This window comes from Halichoerus grypus, chromosome 1 (genome assembly GCF_964656455.1).
Source record: "Halichoerus grypus chromosome 1, mHalGry1.hap1.1, whole genome shotgun sequence".
In the NCBI taxonomy this organism is placed as follows: domain Eukaryota; kingdom Metazoa; phylum Chordata; class Mammalia; order Carnivora; family Phocidae; genus Halichoerus; species Halichoerus grypus.
The window spans coordinates 13,229,691-13,250,924 of record NC_135712.1 but is presented as its reverse complement, the minus strand read 5'-3'; the positions used below and the strand labels follow the sequence as shown (position 1 = coordinate 13,250,924).

Here is a 21,234-nt window from a genome sequence, read left to right as displayed (position 1 = left end):
CATCGCTGGTGAAAGGAACAACCCTCTCAGAAGGAGGAGGCCACACGCACATGGTCACAGCCCCCCTCTGCTCTTACAGTCTTTTAACGCCTTTGCTGCTTGTTCATTCTTTCCTGCCTTTAAGCCTTCACGAAGCACCTGCTCAATGCTAAGCACGTAAACGGTGTGCACGTGCGCGTGCCTGTGCGCGTATATGCAAGTGCACACATACGCGCGTCTGCGGCCACGCGCACACCCGGACGCACTGTGAGACAGAACCCTCCACGTGAGTCGTGGCGGAAACGTAGGAAAGCCGCCGCCCTGCACTGGTTCTGAGCGGGCACCTTTCTCCGCAGTACACACGGTGGTCACTGAGCAAAGGCCACACTTGGGGCCTGATGGCAAGCTATGACCCCCAGCGCTTCGGCTGGCCCACGCGAACACTGCGGCCCAAGCACCCGACGGCCTCTGAGAACCAGCCTCACCTCGAGTGGCCTCGTCGTCCTCCTGCAGAGCCGAGAGGCAGAGGCTCTGGACCGCCAGGTGGCAGGGGCTCGGCGCCGGGCCCTGGGCCGCCAGCAGCTGCAGCAGGACGGCGCCGAACAGGCAGGCGACACTGTGCGCGGGCCCCGCCAGCTCCTGGGCGCCACAGAACCGGCTGCACAGCTGGAAGAGGCCACCCCTCACGGCGCTGTCCCGGAGCAGCTCAGTCACCACCACTGGCTGCGGCAAAATGTGGCGCTGCAGCCAGCCAAGAAGTCCCGCGGCCTCGGCCCTGCTCGGCGGGTGCCCTGCCACCGACCGCAGCACCCAGCTGACCGCCAGGGACGCGGCGGCGCACGCGAGGCCCGGCGCACGGCTCTCAGGGCTGGCCCCGGTCGCGGGCTCCTGAGCCCGTTCGGGGCCGGGGAGCGCTGGCCCCCAGTGGGTCAGTATGGACCTCAGGAAGCCCCTGCATGTCTCCAAGGTGGCCGCGGGCTGCTCGGGCTCAGCCGTCTCCTCTGCCTCCCCAGGCCTCCTCCTCCGGACCCGCGGGCCTCTGGCTCGGGCTGGCACGACAGGCTTGTTCTTGTCCTTGAGCATCTCTGTTACACACACACACAGAGGAAGGCAGTGAGACGGAGGCCCCTCTTCCCCACACAGATCCGGGGAGCCGGGCACTGGAGGGGGGAGGAGGGCGAGGTCCCGACTGCCGGCCCCCTGCTCGGCTCCCACGGGACACGCTCCTATGCCTGGAGCCCAGCGAGAGCGCCCCACCGGACTGTGACAGCCACGGCGGCTCTCAGGATGAACCCCTGCCAGCCTCACCACAGCAGAGCCACCCGCCGCCCCTCCCAGCGAGCAGTGACAGTGCCGCAGGGGGACTCAAAGCCAGGTCTCCCCGAGGGGGCACGATGTGCCCTGTTTCTAAGCCTTGTGCTCAGAGAGGGCAAGTGCTGGCTGCTCTGTGGGGGAAGCGAGCACAGTTTGGGGAGCACCAGACAGTCGGCTCCTGACACCCACTCTGTAGCTCCTTGACTTGGTATCTCTCAATGGCCGCTCTCAGGTCCTCCTGGAGCTTAGCGTCTCTCTCAAGGAGGCTCCATTTGTGCAGGAGGATGAGGACATCGTTGGTGGACAGCACCGTCTCGTTCACGGTGAAGCGGTTCATGTCCTTGAAGGCCTGCATGACGGTGGCCCGGTACTTGAGCACGGAGTCGAGCGCTTCAAAGAAGCCGGTCAGCTGGGCAGAGGCCAAGGTCGGCCTGTTGGGAGCCAACAACACAGACTGAGCAGAAGCTGCCTCCTCATCCCGCGCCCACGACTGGGGCGGCTGGGCAATGTCACAGACCCAGAGGGGCCAGTGGTCCACCCACGACTCGAGGGTCCCCTCAAAACAGACACGGAAGCACGGAGCCCAGCACAAAGAACAGGAAAAAGCAAGCCGCTCCAGGGGAGGCACAGTGGGGACCGGAGTCTCCCCTCCACGCTGGAGGCACAGGAATCTCTTGGAAACCATGGCTAACCGGGAGAGCGAGGTAGAGACAGTGTGAGGGTCTGGGCGCCAGCCACCTAACCGAACACCACAGGACGGCCGACTCCTCTGTGCCTCACGGCCTCTCAGACTCAGCCCCATCCACGGCCAAACCCGTGGGCACCCGCAGGAAATTCACTCTGCACTCGAGGGAATTTAAAATTCAATACTATCTGCTCCACACAATTTTAAAATTATTTCAAACAGTAATCAGTTCTCAAACACCAGTATGTCTTTCTACAACCCCGGAATAAGAAACTGGTCTGTCGGCACCGATTTCACAATTTAATTCAGAACAACGAAAGACCAAATGCTTTATCAAGAAAGTTTTCACTCTGAGATTATAAACAATTTGCAATCAATTCTTCTGGTTCCAATTAGCATTACCTCTGTTCCCAAGTCAGAACTCTAAGTGCACAGGCTATATTTTCTCTAGGACAATGGAATCTGAGGAGGATTCAGCTCTCTGAGAAACTGAGGAGCATTATTCTAAGGAGCCAGATGAAAATACTGAAATTTTCAAGAAGATCCTCAGATAAGTGAGTGTGTGCAGGCTAGTGAAGGCAGAGGCAGGTTTGGGAACACTTGATTTTCTTAGGTTTAAAGGTCGTGGAAAAGATATTCTTTCTACAAAAACATCACTTTAAGTGCTTGAATCAAATTAGCAAGTTGTTTGCCTGCTAAAAAGGATCTGCTATGACACATTTTAGGTTTCTAGAGTGCCAAGTTCTCAGGGTCTTAAAAGGAGCCTCCTAAAGTTGAAGCAGAAAAGAGGAAGCAGCTAGCATAGGTTTTCTGACATCACCCACAACCGACAGCAGCCCTTGGGCCCAGAGCCCGCCGGTGGAGGCATGACCGAGGGGACCACTGAGAGGTGATGTCCACAGGTGACCCACGCCAGGGGCCATGCCTGGCAGGGCAGGGGCTTACCTCAGGTGCCTCGTGAGCGCAACAAGAACATACAGGAACTCATTGACCAAGTGCAGGGCGAGCAGCTTCGGAGGCTCCTGGGACCCTGGCTGGCAGGAAGGCTGGCCCTCCGACGCCACTCCTTTGTCCCCCAGGTTGGTCACCCACAGTGTGTGTAGCAAGGAGATGATGTTGGACAGCAGCTGGGTCTCCAGAAACCTGCAACCAAGTCCAGAACGCTCACTGCCACATCCTCTCCTTTCGGTGACCTCGGCTGGAGCAGGGGTGGGTGGCAGGCTGGCCCGTCTCCCAGCAATCCCATCTGCTCACCCCCACCACAGCCCCCAAAGGCACAGCGCCCAAGTCAAAACAGGGAGCCTGCCACACAAACGAGGCTTCAGCATAGGGCGGGGCCCCGATTCTCCTTTCTAGCTGGACGACCCCCTGAAGTCCCAACTAGAGCGTATGGATTCTACTGCCCATTTCCCGCCAACACTAAAGCCAGCAGTAGACGCCATGGTCTCTGCCCCACTCTCTTCCCACCCGGCACACCTCTCACACACGAGGTGCTTACTTGCTCTCAAGGATGTGCAAAATCCACGTTAAAAGGCTATAGTCCCGGAGGATCTCATAGGCAGCCTGGGCATCCCGGGCAGCGTTCTGTAGAATTTCCAGAATCCAATTCTGAAAACCCAAAACTTAGAGTTACTTCTCAGTACGAAAACCAAGTTTACCAGACCAAAGGAACAAGTTAAACAGTACGACGGTACGTTACGTTCCCAGGCGGTGGCCGCAGACAAAGCTGGCTTGGCTAAGTCTATGAGCGTGGTGGCCGCGCCGGCCAGACTCACAGACTCCAGAGCCACTGCCCGGCCCTGCGGGTGCCCAGCCTGCGAGCCCATCCTCAGGAACCAACCCACGGGCACAGAGTCGCAGCTCAGAAACCACACGGCCCAGATGGGAGGCTGGGAGAGAATGTGGACCCACTCTTCACCCAGACAAACAGCTAGTGGCCCATTTTGTCCCTCCGGTTTTACCATCTGGAAAGACAGACATAAAAATGGGACTGCCCCTTGAACGGTGAATTGGGTGTTTTAAAATTTCTCACATGTCATAAAAAATAAAAAACTACCATATCCAAATTCAGTTCATTCCAACGTGTTTCTTACTTCCGACCCGCTCCTATTTACCCACGTTTTATATACTATCAGACACAAAAGCTGACGGGGCTAGAAATTATTCCAAATACCGAAGGCTTTACCTAGTTACTCCTTCCAACTACCCTCGGCACTTAGAACACTCACACACGAGCTCTTGGTCGAGGGGATTCCCTCGTTGGCTCTGAGACCGTCGGTTTTGACTCCCGACTCTTGTTTTCTAGCTGAGTTTGGAGATCTACAGCATCTGTGCATTTAGTGACATTCCAGTGGCTCAAAACGGTCTCCGTGAAAGCCCCTCAGTCATTCACAGGGGTCATCTGTTGCTAGACTTTTTAGCCCGCTCCAAAAGCCTGCGATTACCGGTTAGCTCCTCCCTCTGCCCAGGCCTTACTATCGAAGGGGCCACAGCAAAGAGCATGTCACCCGAAGACGGACAGCAGTGAGGGCCAGCCCACAGCCTGCACACGTGCACGCTACATGAAAGGCACTCGCGGGATCTCATTTTCCCTCGTGGAAAGTCAGCTTAATGTCAAATTAGTAGGTTGGTCATGTCCAGGCTGGGATTAGAATTCCCACGGATCTGACTTGCAAATCAAACCTTCAGAGAAAGTGGGGGGAGCCCTGGGTGGCTCAGCATCTGATTCTTGGTTTTGGCTCACATCATGATCTCGAGGTCGTGAGATCGAGTCCTGTATCGGGCTCCGTGCTGACTGTGGAGGCTGCTTGAGATTCTCTCTCCCTCTCTCTCCCCCAAATAAACAAACAGAAAAACCCCCCAAATATACAAAAAAAAAACCCCAAAAACTGTGAGAAGCAGCCCAGACCTTCTGTTCTCAGACAGCCTGGGGGGGCCGCCTACCTGTGCCTCGCCGTCACACAGTGGGCTGCTGAAGAAGGACAGGATGATGTGGAAGACGCCTCGCCGGGCACAGAGCTCGTAGCAGTGCTTGTCCCGCATCCCCTGCCGCAGGATCCCGAACACCCACTCCCGTTCTGTCTTTTGCTATAACCCAGGCAGACAGGAGGCGACTGTTAGATTAGCTAAAGCCCCTTTACCTGGCGCCTCTTCAAACCCCACTCTCTCCAGGTGCAGCCACAGCGGCACAGACATTTCTCTACTGCTGACCATATCATTAAAAATCCTCAGGATGTGACTCGGGGTCCTCAGGTCAAGTTTAAGCACCGCCCTGTGCCAACTCACACAGGTGTGTGACAAAAGCACATTTAATGCGGAACGCGGCCACTCACCAAGAACACAGAATGAGCCAGGCCTCTGAGGGAGGGTGCTAAGGCGTGAGGATGCAAAGCATTTCTACAAGCGAGCCTACGCGGCCTTCCGCTTTCCCGGCCTTCCTGCTCCAACACTGTTCGTGCAACTGGGCTGCCGTGCCGCCCACAGCATCCAGGGGGAAAATGCCAGAACGCCAGCAGGGGCTAATAATCCAACGGAGGAGTCTCTGGGGGCCTTCGGGGGGGGCCACTCTAGAAGCATTACCTCAGAGTCTGAGCTGTAGAAGAACTGGTAGAAGCCCGGAACTTTGTTCATATTCAAGTACTCGTGTGACAGCAGGAACTTATTGATCTTCAAGTACATGTGCTCCTCTGGGAACAAAGGCAGACAGTCGCTCAGAGCAGCACCGGCGGGACCCCCGTGCTCCGCTGGACTTGGGGAGCAGGATCTGGGGGTCAGACAGAAGTCCCTGCCCCCGTGGCGCTTTTGTATGCTTATCCAGAGTCTCAGTTCTCGAGAATCAGACGGCAGTAAGACACCCCGGTTCTACGCTGCATACAGGCGGTCTCCCGGTTTGGAAGCCACGTGGATGGTGCCCCTCCCCCGCCAGCAGCTAGCACGTAGCTCCACTCCGCTGGTATGCAGAGGGGGACCGCGTCACACGGAGAGCACGGGGCTGACGCCCACCCCCAGTGGCCTCCTGCTGAAGGGCACTGTCACAGCACGGGCGCCTCACACATCCCCGGGTCACTCTGGAATGCAACGAGGCCGAGGTGGACAGACACCTCCTCCCCTTGCTGCTTCCCTCCTTTGGATCACCGCCTCCAACCTGTCCCGACTGCCTGGATCCTCGGAGGCCACCCCATGACCACTGCTGCCTGTGCCCCTGACCCTGACGTTGGTCTGAAGTGGCACAGCCCGGACCAATCACCATGGCCTCCGCTAGGATAGTTTCTCAGAAGTGTCTTTTTCTTTAGAGTCTACAAATGACTGATTACTGTCTTTCCTCCCGTAATTTCTAAGGAGAAGAAAAACCACACAATAAAAACTGTACAGGAGAAGATAGAAACTAGACCTGAATTCTAACAGCAACTTGACTAGAGAGGAATTGTGGGGCCTTGGACAAGCTAGCTAACCTGGGGGGCCTCGGTAGGGGGCTGCTTCCTCATCTGAACATGACCATGTGACCCAGAACCCTGTGGCCCCTAATGCGACCAACACTTGTCCTCAGGCTACCTCAGCAGTGGTACCCCGTGGGGAGTCACACAAGGAGCCGTGTTCTCGGGCCCTAGCCGGCACCCGTGCAGTGATATCCGGGCCAAGCACCTTCTGGCTAAGGACCCACGAGCCGCAGACTCTCACTTCCGAGTACGGACCAGCGGCTGCCGACGGACAGACTTCCTGGGTCAGGTGCCCTCCACGTGTGGGATCCACGTACCCCCTCACAGCAGCCCTGTACCGCGGCTTCACACGCCTATAGCGAATGCGAAGACATATTCCACGCCCCATCACACACATTGCTCTGCACTGGGCTTCCTCATTGGGTTTCTTTCTGATCTCATCCGCAGGGGCCCATAAAGAGCTTCTGCACAGCCATGCTTTATTCACTGTCTGCTCCCGTGGGCATGCACACGGCTCACTGTTACAAGCACTGGATGAGCCAGACACGTCCCTTCTCACATGTGTGGTGGATCATGCACGCCTGCAGGATTAACGCCGACTAGTGGACATGCAGTGGTACCTGGTTTCAAAATCTGCAAGGCTGCTTTGGCAATGAAGAGAGTCAAGGTAAAGGTGAGTCTCATGTTCTGAGTTCGGATCCCATTCCGGACTACATCCAACAGGTAAAGTAGCTTAAAACCAGGAGAACAGAAGAAGGGGAAAAAAAAAGACAAGAATTTTCAGAACCGTGACCAGCCTTGTCTTGCGCAGCTTAAACCACAGCTTTGCTGGGTGGTCTACTCTTCACATCCCAAGGGACACCAGAGATGACGCTCAGAATGGCAATGTCCCTGCTCTCTGCCATCTCAGGAGTGCTTCTGCTTTTCCTTGAGGAGCTGGGCACGTGCGCAAGGGCAGAGGGACCCTGGCTCCATGGCCTGACAAGCCGGGCTGTTCTTGCTCCCTGCCACCTTGGGGCACAGGCTTCTGGGGCTCAGTGTGTTCTGGGTAACAGCTGCCTTAACCACTGAGTTCAGACCAAAGAAACTGAACTGCTTTGACCCCCTGTATGCAAGAAGTGTTTGGAAGGCGAGAGCTTTCTCCATCTCCCCAAGGGTTGAGAACCAGAGGCAATCTCTAGCATCACTCCCTAAAAGGGAACGGGCCTAGGTTCTTTATCAGAAGTCTCCTGTCAACATGCTTCTGTGTCCCCCAGAAACGCTGCTACCAGACCCAGTGGAAAGCCAGCTCCTGGAGGTCCGCCAGGACCCTCAGCTCCACTCACCTGAGACTGCTCTCGGAACCGTGCCCCCTCCAGCTGTGAATAGTAGGCCGCCAGCACGTAGTAGGCCGCAGCTCGCATTTGGGGGTCATAGCTGCTGAGGGCCGTGACAGTTAGGCCCAGAGAATTGGAATCCAAAAATTTTCGACAATCCACCACAAATTCTATGGAAGTAAAACCCGGCATTAAATACACACACACACACACACACACACACACACACACACTCACACACACAGAATGATCATGATGCCTGTGTAACACGGAGAATTAAATTTCCTTTTGCATTTTGCCAACATCAGCTATCAACACACACACACGGAATGATCACGATGCTTGTGTAACATGGGGATTAAATTTTCTTTTGCCAACATCAGTTAGGAGTGAGAGATACAAGAAATCCAAGTCTCTCCAGCTCCCTTTAACTTCTGGTGAAGTTGGATAAAAGCCTATCTTCCCTTGCATGGCAGTAATCCATACTTGTAGCTTCTAAAATGCTCGTCGATCCCAATTAGGATTATTTCATTACTTCTCAGAAGTATTCAACGAGCCAGAGAACAATGGAGGTGCCATTCAGACCTGAGACACGAGATCCCAGCATGCTGGAGGCCTGGGGAACACGACTGGGGAGTTGGCAGAGAAAACCAGCTCCCTGTTTCTACCCTGTTTGGCCCACAGCATCCGAATTCCTAGCCACAAACAGCACTGAGGAAACTATGAAAGGCAGGGAAGCTGGAAAATTCAGCCAGTGCAAACCTGTCTGACCTGGCCCACCAATTTTTTTTATTTTTAAAGATTTTATTAATTATTTGACAGAGAGACAGAGAGAGAGCACAAGCAGGGGGAGCAGCAGGGAGAGGGAGAGGGAGAAGCAGGCTCCCCACTGAGCAGAGAGACTGACATGGGGCTCCATCCCAGGACCCTGAGATCATGACCTGAGCAGATGCTCAACCGACTGAGCCACCCAGGCGCCCCTGGCCCATCAATTTTATGGAGGATTAACTTATATCCATTCTTCAAACAAACAATCTCACAGAAGAGCGGCTCACCAAGCTTGAGCAAAAGCTAGAGTCTAAAGAGCTTGCTAGCTGATATCCATCTGTCACCCGCGAGGCCTTGTAAAAACTCACAACCACTTCAGGAAATGATGTGACCGAGAGAAGGTCAGATATATAAGGGGACCCACCGGACCACAACTTAAAAAGCCTGATCACCCATAAAAAAATTCAGGATACTTTAAATCCTCTTAAATAAAGACCTAGGCCTTTTTACAACATAAATACTGTCACAAATTATAAGATAAAAACTGTGAAGAAAAGTCTTAGAAGAGGGACAGGTCATTGTGTTTAAAATGGATTAAGCAGCAGGTCTGGTCATGGTAATCACCCATGCAGACGTTCTTTAGACTGAGTGACTGGTGAGCTGGTTAAATTAGGAACCAAACACAAACCAATGGAAGGGACTACCCCAAGTGTGTCGTCTTGGAATATACTATCGATAAAAGAAATACCACCAATATTGTTTTTAAAGAGTCAAACTCTTTTTCTTTTCTTGCTAAAGTTAGACTTTTAAAAGGATAATTTTGGCCGTTAAAAAAACCTGAGAATAATTTAAGAAGAAGAAGAAAAACTGTAATAATCAGCTACTTCTCTGTCATCCGAACAGCTCCACAGGCACATAATAGTCCCCAAATGGGTGGCTGCCCAAGAGCATAGAAATTCCTTTAAACCATAAAGTTTCCTTCTCTCTCAGAAGAAGCGGAGCTCCCTAGACCTTCCACCAGCATCTCGCCTGAAGGGTGACCAATGGTAGTGCAGACGCATCCACACAGTTTCCTTCCTCTCTCTCAACGGTGATACCCTCTCAAAGAATAACCAGGATTTCCACTTTCGGCCAAGAGTGTGGCAGAAACCTGATTTACCTGTCTACCTGAAACAACTAAAAAACTAGAAATGGAACAAGGTTTTTCAAGACATTGGGCATGAGGCAACAAATGACAGCAATCTCCAAGAGACAAAACAAACAAGATGAACCTTCTGATCATCCCAGCTCGGAAGCCTGGACATTTTCTAGGCCAGGGCACAGGGAGGGCAAGCCCAGGCAGAGACTGGAGAACTCAGGAGTTGTGTAGACAAAGCGCACAGCTGGGAGGCCAAGGTGGCCAGAGTTCACACGGGAGGGTCCCAGAGAAGACGGCTCCATTCCGAGAGCGCCAGGGTCTTCAGTGGAGTGCCACTCGGCAAGAGTGTATGAGGAAGCTACCCGAGGCTGAGGAACAGGGCCAACCCCAGGCTCGCACCTGCCTGGAAACAGTTCCTGTCCCCACTGGCCAGGGCGAAATCCTCACAGTTCACAGGGAGAGCAGATTGCTCAGAAGGATTTAACGTCAGCTGTGGGGCAAAGTTCGTCCCAGACTAAAACGCTGCTTTGGTGCCACCTAACAGAGATTCAAAGCAAGACTGGAAGGATCAAACCATTTCTAAGGAGCTCAAATGTGTCCTAGAGCAATGCTCAAGAACATTCACAGGGATATAAAAATATCCAGCACGAAACAAGGTAAAATTCATCATGTCTGGTTTACAGTAAAAAATTACCAGACATTCCAAGAAGCAGGAATATAGCCCATTAGAAGAGAAGAATCCACCCTGTGAAAATGACTCACATATGACAAAGGTAACAGAACTAGGATTCTGTTTTAAGTACTACAACTGTATTCTACCTGTTCAAGAAGCTAGAGGAAACACTGAGTATGTTAAATGGACACACAGAAGCTGTAAAAACTTAAACCAAGGTTCCAGAGATGAAAATTAAAATGTCTGAGATGAAAAATGCACAGGAGGGTATTATTAGCAGATCAGACATTTTAGACAAAGAGATTAGTGAATTCTAAGCCAGCAACAGAAATGATCCAAATTGAAACACACAGAGAAAAAAAAATTAAAACCTGGAAGAGAACATTAGTGAGCTGTGGGACAATTTTCGACCAGGCTAATGTATGTGTAATTAGAGTCCCTAAAAAGTTTGAAGAAATAATGGCCAAACTTCTCCAGATTTGACAAGAACTATAAACGTACAGAGCCAAGAATGAACGTCCCAATGAACGTCTCAATGAACGTCCCAAAGACAAGGAACATAAAGTAAATTACAATAAAGCACATTCTAATTAAACTGCTTGAAACCAATGATTAAAAAAAAAATCTTCAAAGCAATCACACAACATACAGAGAAACAAAAGTAAGAATGACAGTAGATTTCTTTCTTTTTCTTCTTTTTAATTTAGAGTAGGCTCCATGCTGGGGATGGAGCCCAACACAGGGCTTGAACTCATGACCCTCAGATCAAGAGCTGAGCTGAGATCCAACTGTTGGATGCTCAACCGAGCCATCCTGGCGCCCTGGTGGTAGATTTCTTGTTAGAAACAATGCAATCCAAAATCAGCTGGCAACATCTCTCAAGTACAGTAAGAAAAAACAAAAACAAAAACCTGTCAGCCTAGAATTTTATACCCCATGAAAATCTCTCAAAAGTTAAGCCTTTTTTTCTATAAAAAAGTTAAAAGAACTGATCAGTAGACGTGAACTACAAGAATTCTTAAAGGAAGTATTTGAGGCAGAAGGAAAATGACAGTATATGGAAATCTGGGTCTACACAGAGGAATTAAGAGAACCAGAAATGGTAACTATAAGATGGTGAATATAAGATATTTAAATCTCCTTAAAAGGTAACTGACAATTTGAAGCAAAAACAACATATTGTGGGTTTTACAGTATACAGCAGTAAAATCTCCGGTAAGAACAGCACAGAAAACCAGGAGGAGCAGAAATGGATCAATACCGTTGTAAGGTGCTTCTACTATCCATGAAGTGGTATAACCTCACTTGAAGGGGAACTGCAATAAACTGAAGATGAGTACTATAAACCCTAAAGCAACACACACATGCACTGTAGCTAAAAACCAACAAAGAAAATAAAACAAAATCAGATCAATTATCACATTAAATATAAATGGTGTACACATTCCAATTAAAAGAGAGAGATGGTCAGACTGGATTTAAAAAAGGCAAAACCCAAGTACATCTGTCAACACAAAACCATTTTTAATATCCAGATGCAAATTAAAGGGATGAAAAAAGAATAATCTTGGGCTCCAACAGCGTACAGACTAAATTTCCTCATTTCTAACAAGTGACTAGTTTTGATGAAAAGGGGGGGAAAACCCCAAAAGCTTTAAAAAAGCATCCAACTGTGGGATAACACTGTTTTGGAAAAGATGAGATGTGTTAAGATTCACCTACATACCTACACACTGAACACATGTAAACGGAATATATTTTGGAAAGAGAACAGTCTAAACATTTAATATTACACTCACTTTAAAAACAGCTAGTACTCAGCTGGCTAGGGTATTTTTAGTAATCACTGACATTCTCTAAGACAAATGGATTTTCCACGTGTCCCTGAGAAAAAGTCAATTTCATGTCTGTGGTCATCTGCTATTCTCTGAAGTCTTTGCTTTGTCACCCTTCAGGAAAAGAGCTGCCCTGGGGTGCGGAAAGTATAAGAGGCTATCAAAACAGTTATAAACACCACTCTGTTCCAGGAACCTCGTAAATAGCAATTTGGCCTTCTGATAACACATCTTCGGATTGAAATGGCTGAACCAGCACAGTGATCAAGGATTAAAATAAAAAGCACCCCATGTCTTATGGGCTTCAGCGGCAGTACAACTGTGCCCCAGAGCCCTAGGAGCTCCTCTTCATGCCTCCTCCTCTACCCCTTCCTTGGGGGCAGCCTGGCAGGGGACTGAGGAGTCCATGGGGCCTGTGTCTCCGTGGTCTGGGGACGAGGCTCACAGAACTGCATGCTGGCCTCTCTGGTCTGTGACGTTTGTGAGTTATGAGCTGAAGAGAGCCGCCCAGTTCTGTGGAGGACAAGAATTCGCTGTGGAAAAAGCATTTGTCACTGCCATTGCTAAGAGCCCTGGCTGACCCTGTTTCTCAGCCAAGGACTCAGAGTAGGGAAGCAGTGAGGTTAAGAAAATAGGTTCCCATGTTCAGCAAAGGCTGAAATGGAGCAGTGAGACTAGAGTTTCTCTGGTCTGGCAGCCACACTTAAAAACTAATCATCTGCTCAATTTAGGATTGCAAGATGTTAGCAACACGGAGATCTGGGGGCCACTGCAGGGAGTAAGAACAGTGTCGAGAACCTCTGCTCCACACACAGGACGAAGGAATCTCACAAACACAATGTGGGGTATGTGGAGCGGAGACAAAAGGACACATACGGCATGGTACCATTCACATAAAGTTCAAATACAGGGCCCTGGCTCCTGCTGGGCAGGAAGGGGCCTGCAGAGCCGCCCATTACGTGCTGCTCCTTGATCCAGATGGTGCTTTCACCAAAACTCCCACCATACACATATGATGTGTGGTCATTTCTATTTACCACGCTTCAGTAAAAATTTACTTAAGACATTCTTTGTGCTCACTTTCCCACCAAGGGCAGAATCAAAAAGAAAAATACATGTTGAAAATAGTATGAAAAATGAATTCATGATTTAATTCAACAACAATAAACCTACCCCACACTGGCCATATGCTGTTCACAGATTTCTATTCTGTTCAACTTACCATTTTACTGCTAGAAATTTCCCTCTCCCTACAAGCTGCTTTGCTTCCTTTTATCAGACAACAAAATTTGTTTAAAACATGATGCTTCCACTTTTTGTTCTGGATGACAAGTATTCCCGAGCAAAATTTAATGACCTAGTTTTTCTTGTCTGCTTTTCTTTTAATTTTCGTATTTATATCTTTATCCACCTCTCTGCTTTTTAAAATTGTCTACTTTACCATGAATGATTTTACTGTAATTTGTATTTTAAGCTACCACAAATCCTTTTTAGGGCTAGACATGTTTTGCAAATTTTCCTATGTGTACCATGCCTATAAAACTTAAAATAGGCTGTATTTGGAGACTTCCCTATTAAAAGACCATTTACGAGTTACCTTTCTTCACAGAAGGCCTCCCAGACACTGTCCTCCCCATCCAAAAAGGGCAGCATTCAAGATCCTGAGAACAACACTGTGTCCTAATTTTAGTATTTTTTTATTAGTGTTTTCCAAGCCTTTGCCTTCTGTCTCTTAAAAGCTCTCTTAAGAGCCTGAGTAACAGACTAAATGATTTGTTATAATCCACTCAAGTTACCTCATATTTTCAGACTGTGGAAAATCTATTTTCGTGTTTGATGAGAAACAGACCTCGCCGGGGCTGAAGGCAGGGGAAAGGAGGAGAGCGTCCGGGCCGCACACGGTCCCTGTGTCTCTGTTAGGCTACTGGGAAGTCCCTGTCAGGGGTCAATGAAGATCTCTTCCTGCTGCTGCGGTGATCGGATGCTGGTATGAAATGCCCCTGCTCTCTGGCAAATGAAATCTAGCTCGGCCACAGAACACCAAGGTCACGGAGGCCGGGGGGCCACAGCAACCTCAGGGGTCACCGGTGAGAAACCTCCGAGACCGGCCCCTGTCATCTTGTTAGGAGAGGCAGTGGTGGAGGGTCAGCAAGTCTGTTCGCACGCAGGAGCACTGGAGCATAAAAGGACAACTCTAAGTTGAAAAGGGGACAAGACAGCACGAATAAGGAGACACGGTCTCCCAGTGCACCTAAATTCATGCGGCCGTCAAGTCCAGTACGAAGGAGCCTGGGGGTCCTGCAGGCAGCACGCCGGCCATGCCAAAGGGCTGAGCCGCAGAACATGCGCCTCCCCCCACCCCCCCCACCTGCCCCGCGTGCCCTCTATGTAGGCCTGACCGGAGCCATGACAGGCCATGAAGGAGCAAGCCGGGCCCAGGAGCACTTGTGAGGAACAGCTAACACGGGTCCCCGCCAGGAAGAAACGACAGCCAGTTTCACCGCACACCCTCTGGTACCACCTGAATTTTGAACTGTGAATATATCATCTAATGTTAAACACTTAAATTAGATGTATAATTCTAGGAAGATGGAGTCGACATATTTCTCTATGTCTACTAGTAAACACAACTGAAAAATCCTGGACAGGTGTAAGACGACTCTGAAAGGCGGAAAGGAAGCTGACCAGCCAAGGGGCCTCAGTGGAATTCCCTGCGTTTTCTTTCTGCTCCTAGTGTCCTAGACTCTGAGCTGAAGAAGCCAGCGGCCCAGAAAACCAAGAGGCACAGACAAAGCCTGAACAAAAGCCTTGCTCTCTCTAGTCTCTAGATGAAAGACTAGAAAAGGAGCAGCTTAGTAAGACAAAATCTGGACAATAACTGCTCCGCCCCACCAAACACCTCAGAGAAAGCCACGCCCTGCTCCCACCCACCCCAGCGAAGGTGGGGTGTGGACCCCAAGTCCCCTGCTGTGGTGGCGTCTGTCAGGCAAGGCCAAGAGGTGGGTGGGGGGCAGGAACCAGAGGCCCCTCCTGCTCCTCACTGAGATCAGAGGAGGCCTCCTCATTAGGGGAGGCCCCGTGAGGAGCAGTCATGGGCCACTCCTGCCTCTCCCAGCTAGGAATATCAGTACAGGCGTAATCCACAAAAGGGAAAAGTGATCGACTGGACTTGCTCAAAATGAAAAACTTGGGCCCTGTGAAAGACTTTGTCACGAGGATGACAAGATAAGCCACAGACTGAGAGAAAATATTTGCAAACCACATATCCAACAAAGGACGAGTATCTAGAATATATAAAGAACCCTCCAAACTCAACAGTGAAAAAAAAAATCCCATTAGAAAATGGGCAAAAGACATGCCTGACATTTCAACAAAGAGGACACACAGATGGCAAATGAACCTCAAGACATTCGACATTAGCCATCAGGAAAACGCAAATGAAAACCACAATGAGATATGACACGCCTACCGCTGACAAAATGCCACAAACCAACAGAACTGCCGCAACAGACTCGCCGTGGGAATCAGACATCAGTCCTCAACAGTGCGTACACGTGCATGCCTGTGTTTGGTCTCCTCCCTACATTCACTCACAAACACTCCCACCCTCTGGCTATTAGACACTTGATTTCAAAATTACACTTAACCCAACAAAAAGTCAACCTCGGCAGGCTCTCCCTCGTTCTCAAGGATAAAATCTGGTGGCATTTGATCACTATCTAATGAGAATTCAGAAAGGGCTCTTGCCATTGAGAGTTAGGAAAACATCAAGGATGAAGGGACACTCCCAGATTTTAAAATTGTAATTTTTTTAAAAATCACTGTATATTCAAAACATTCACTGTTATTCTTCTGAAAAATCACTGAAATGAAAAGGTGGGAAGGTGGATGAAGATCTTTAGGATAAGAAACAAGCCTTCTGTTATCATGGTGGTAATTCCCACAAGAAAGCTGACTGCGACCGGGCCCTGAGCCCCGCCCCACAGAAGGCTGCGGGTTACCTGGCCTGGTCAGTTCACTGAAGAGATGCAGGAGAAAGCAGGGGTCATAAAGGCCATCGAGATCCACTGTGCGCCGGTCTTTAAAGATCAGTTCCTGTGCGTCCTGAAATAGCCCAAAACAAACAGAAATGTGTGGTCTGGCCACATAAATGTGGTAACATGTGAGTGCTTAGCCACTGATCTATAGAGTTCCAATGATTTTGAATATTCAAAAGCATAAGAAAACAGCGCTTCTAACATGAAATGGAGATCTTTGGGATCTGCTTCAAACTAGTCTTTTTTGGGGAGGGGGGGTTATGAATGAAACGAGCATGGCCGGTGTTGATAAGTGCTGCAGCTGAGTGACAGGTGTGGGGGGCCCTGTCTTGGTACCTCCGTATGTAGTTGGAATTGTACTTAACAAGATGTTAACAAACCGTAAGAAAAACAGCGCTTGTGTTTTGCAGTATGCTCAAGTTGAGGCTGCCAACAGAATCCCCTGAGGGGTGAGAAGAGCACGCACTGCTGCCGGGAGTGCTCCCTAGTGGCTCCCCCGGGCCCCCGCACCTCAGGGGGCAGCAGCCTCCGGTTCTGCGGGAAGTGAAGGATGGTCTTCATCATGCGGTCCGGATCCAGCAGGCGGAGGACGTCCCCGACGCTCGGCTGCTGCCACAGCGACTTGCCCAGGCTCCGGCATGTCTTGTGATGCTCCACCGCCGCCGGGCCCCACAGGAACACTCTAGAGCCGGACGGGGGAGAGCAGACGGGTCACTGGGCTCCACCAGAACAGAGTGCATGACGGGGACGATGACCGTCACAGGCAGCGTGGCCAAGCAGCCAGCACTCGCCAGCTGCTGTCCGGAGCACGTGACAGGTGTTCTAACATTTGGTCCCCACCCTAACAAAGGGGGAGGAGGAGGCTGGTGGAGATGCTAGCGGTGACGAGGGTGGGTGACAGTGTGGGGGGATGATGACACCTGCTTGGAGCTTCCGACGTGCCACTTACTTTTAAGCCCTTCACATCTACTAATTCACTGTATCTGTGTACCAACCCCGTGACGTAGGTACTATTATTATCCCCATTTTGCAAATGGGGGACGAGGCACAGGGAGGGTTAAGAAAGTTGCTCAGCTGGTCACTTGCCCAGCCAGTTAGTGGCAGAACTGGAATGCAAAACTGGGAGGTCTGGCTCCATAGTCCAGTCGCTGGGCCACCGCAGGAGAATCCTGGCTGCTCGATGATGCTTCCTTCCGGTTCACAGGCGGCCATGAGCACAGCAGGTCTGCCCCAACGGCCTTCTGACTGTCCCTGCCTCGAGTCTACCATGTCAACGCCTCTGTTATGCACCACCAACACCCAGTGCAGCCGCCCCAAGCCTCCCCTTCCTCCTACTTTTCTCCCCACTAGTGGAGGGTGCTCCCTGAGAGCCGGGCTCTGATGGGGACCCCTTCTCGGCCCCCAAACATCTATCAGCTCTCTGTCTCCTAGATGGAAATGATAATATTGCAGTCTGACACTTAAAATCCTTACCAACCAGTCTGTCCGGCCTTCCCACCACCTTTTCCCTACACGTATCTTGTGATGCACATAAGCTGACCTGCTCACCATTCTCAGAAATGGAATGACTTTCCCAACTCCCAGCCGTGGTGACACTGTTCCCTCCACGTGGTGTCCCAAGGCTCCTCCACTGACCCTCACCTCCATCAAATCCCTCCAGTGCCAACCCGGTCACGAAGCATTCCCTGACTCCCCCTCGGGAGAGGGTACTCTCGTGTGCTCCCCTAACAGCTGGGTTACACCACCAAGGGCCAATTAGAAAGAGTTCCATTTACAATAATCTGATTCCCTTAATAGACAGCAAGACTGTGTCTTATGCCTCTAGGTATTCCCAACAGCGCTGGGCCCAGCACCTCGTCAAACAGCAAGTGCTCAATGAACATCTATTTAATTAAATACTTCTAAACTGAATTCTAAATACACACTCGTTTCTGCGCAGGTCAACAGGAGTCATTCAAGTTCAAAAATAAATTAGCTTCTTTAGGAGGCTGTTCCCTGGGGGGGCGGGGGGACAGGCAAGCAGCCGACATACTGGACACATCCGTCGAGTGGGCACCATTTACTGGTGTGAGATCTGTCCACTGAATGTCCACAGAGTTCCCATGTGGGCCCCAAACTCAGGCCTCCTCCTTCAGCGATGGATATGGACCATCCTTAGAGCATGAGGCCAAGCCTTCCACAGGAGCTGGTATGTGACCTAGGGGAGCTCCATCCATCCTCCCCTCTCGCTGAGAATCAAAAAGGTACGAGAGAAGATCTGGGGAGGCTGCTGTGCAGATCATATTCCCCCAGTCTCGGGACAGCACCTTCAAAGCCCGCTGCTCACACCTCCAGGCCCAACCTCACCTGAAGCTCACAAGGCTGAGGTCGTTCTGTTCATACGCCCGGAGGAGAAGTAAAATCTTCTGGTCTAGAAGTCAAATCAAGGTCCAATTAGAAAGCTGAACCCCTCACATGCTTCTTCCACCTTGTCACACCACCTGGTCTCAAGCTCCCTGGTCACACTGCCTGGTCCTCACATGATCCCTGGTCACACAGCCCGGTCCCCTCACACTCCCTGGTCACACTGCCTGCCCGGTCCCCTCACACTCCCTGGTCACACTGCCTGGTCCCCTCACACTCCCTGGTCACACTGCCTGCCCGGTCCCCTCACACTCCCTGGTCACACTGCCTGCCCGGTCCCCTCACACTCCCTGGTCACACTGCCTGCCCGGTCCCCTCACACTCCCTGGTCACACTGCCTGCCCGGTCCCCTCACACTCCCTGGTCACACAGCCCGGTCCCCTCACACTCCCTGGTCACACAGCCTGCCTGGTCCCCTCACACTCCCTGGTCACACTGCCTACCCGGTCCCCTCACACTCCCTGGTCACACTGCCTACCCGGTCCCCTCACACTCCCTGGTCACACAGCCCGGTCCCCTCACACTCCCTGGTCACACTGCCTGCCCGGTCCCCTCACACTCCCTGGTCACACTGCCTGCCCGGTCCCCTCACACTCCCTGGTCACACTGCCTGCCGGTCCCCTTACACTCCCTGGTCACACAGCCTGGTCCCCTCACACTCCCTGGTCACACTGCCTGCCCGGTCCCCTCACACTCCCTGGTCACACTGCCTGACTGGTCCCCTCACACTCCCTGGTCACACAGCCCGGTCCCCTCACACTCCCTGGTCACACTGCCTGCCTGGTCCCCTCACACTCCCTGGTCACACTGCCTGCCTGGTCCCCTCACACTCCCTGGTCACACTGCCTACCCGGTCCCCTCACACTCCCTGGTCACACTGCCTGCCTGGTCCCCTCACACTCCCTGGTCACACTGCCTACCCGGTCCCCTCACACTCCCTGGTCACACTGCCTACCCGGTCCCCTCACACTCCCTGGTCACACTGCCTACCCGGTCCCCTCACACCCCCTGGCCATACCACCCAGCCCCCACACCCTTACCCAGGATGCTGAGAGTGGCACCATAGGCCCCAAGGAGCACGGCAAAGTGGCTGCTTTCACAGACAGAGGGACACATCTTCACCACCACCGACATCAGATCCACTAGCGCTTCTGGAAGGAAACAACACCGAAATGCATAGCAGTGCAGGGGGATGCACACACAAGAATAAAAGTAGACGAGGAAGCATTTCAGGGAACATTTAAATGCTTGAAATACCCTCCTCTGAACAGTATCAGTCTCTGGACTGTGCCTTGTCCCTCTTTTTCCTTTTTTAAATGAGGCATATCTTCACCACCGTCTCTCTCCCCCCGGCTTTGGCAAGGCTGTCATTGCTCTCTTCACTCCCCCTCCCACATTTTAAGCCACCAAAGATTTTAACACCTAAGCATGCTCCTCTGTGATTATGTTAGCGAAGTCTCTATATATCTACTCCTGCCTAAATAAACGGCGGGGCCTTTGTGATTTCCCTACCACCCACACCAGCAACTCGGGGGACGGCTCTCTTCGATCCAGCAGTTGATTACAGACCGACCCCATGGGGATTTCTACCAGCTTGAGCATGTTCATTTTGTCTCCAGGCAGAGCGTGGCTTCAAGAGGACAGGACCCTTCAGACCATCTCCTCTGCTGCTTGGCCCAAAGTCAGAGGAAATACTTCTTGGGCTTGGATTTGACAGAAACAAAACATCCTAATGCCATTTTGGTAATGCCTCCTTAGCTCTGAAAACGCATCGGTGCTAAACTTTGGTGCGCAGCTAGCGGGGGTCACCTTTTACTTGATTGTCCAGGTTTTCCTCTTCTTCAGACTTTAGTAGAGTTGGCAAAAAGAGAGAATGCTGCGTGAGCATCATGTGGACCACTGGGAGCTGGATGAGCTTCGTGCACATGGAGTGTTCAGGAAGATACAGGCACTGTATGGCAGCATGGAGGGCCTTTAAAAATGCGTGGTCCTGATACCGAAATCTAGGAGGCATGAATCAAAGGGGGAAAGAACTTCACATAGGGGAGTTTTATTTCGCAGGATACAACAAAAAACCTTTCTCTTGGCATTTTCTTAAGAAAAATTTCTAACACACCACAAAGATGACAATTTTACAGCGCATACCCGTCTACCCATGTGGATCCCACTACTGTCGCTGCAGGACACTCGCTCTATCACACACCTAGCCGTCCACCCATGGCAGGGGGCACTTCTGAAAACAGGGAGGAGATGCATTTATTTTCCTGCGGTGTGAACACCAAATGAACTTCCTATTCAGTTAAAGTGCCAGGAGGCAGAAGAGCTGAGCCTGAATCAAGATACCGCTCACTGCTCAGCCCGCCCTGCCACGTCAGCCTCCCCGCTTCCTTGCGTCCGGCTACTGAGAGCTCCCATTCAGGGGTTCAGAGGCCTTCTCGGCCTTCATCCCTCAGAACCCACTGAAGGGATGAAAGCATCCTGCTCTGGAATGAAGCAGCTTTTCAATCATATGTGACTAACCTTAAGAATCACTTAGCATACAGTGGGCATTCTAGAAATACAAATTAACCGAAGCCCAAAAAAAATGTCACTATTCCATGATGGCAATCCAAGGCAGTCATTGATCTGTGACCCACCTTCACGTCTTTCT

At 51.2% G+C, this 21,234-nt stretch overlaps 1 protein-coding gene across 1 annotated transcript in view; it reads right to left on the bottom strand.

Annotated features, from left to right (window-relative positions):
• The window catches only part of URB1 (URB1 ribosome biogenesis factor), a 66,130-nt gene that overhangs the window by 1,286 nt on the left and 43,610 nt on the right, over positions 1–21,234 (bottom strand). The window contains exons 26-38 of the mRNA XM_078079344.1: positions 20,394–20,587; positions 19,625–19,735; positions 18,528–18,591; positions 16,692–16,863; positions 16,146–16,248; positions 7,740–7,900; positions 7,035–7,146; positions 5,558–5,664; positions 4,922–5,065; positions 3,477–3,586; positions 2,924–3,121; positions 1,483–1,724; positions 465–1,064 (exon numbers count right to left, since the gene is read on the bottom strand). Of these exons, the coding sequence (XP_077935470.1) occupies positions 465–1,064; positions 1,483–1,724; positions 2,924–3,121; positions 3,477–3,586; positions 4,922–5,065; positions 5,558–5,664; positions 7,035–7,146; positions 7,740–7,900; positions 16,146–16,248; positions 16,692–16,863; positions 18,528–18,591; positions 19,625–19,735; positions 20,394–20,587 (2,318 nt within the window). The remainder of the gene's footprint in view (positions 1–464; positions 1,065–1,482; positions 1,725–2,923; positions 3,122–3,476; positions 3,587–4,921; positions 5,066–5,557; positions 5,665–7,034; positions 7,147–7,739; positions 7,901–16,145; positions 16,249–16,691; positions 16,864–18,527; positions 18,592–19,624; positions 19,736–20,393; positions 20,588–21,234) is intronic.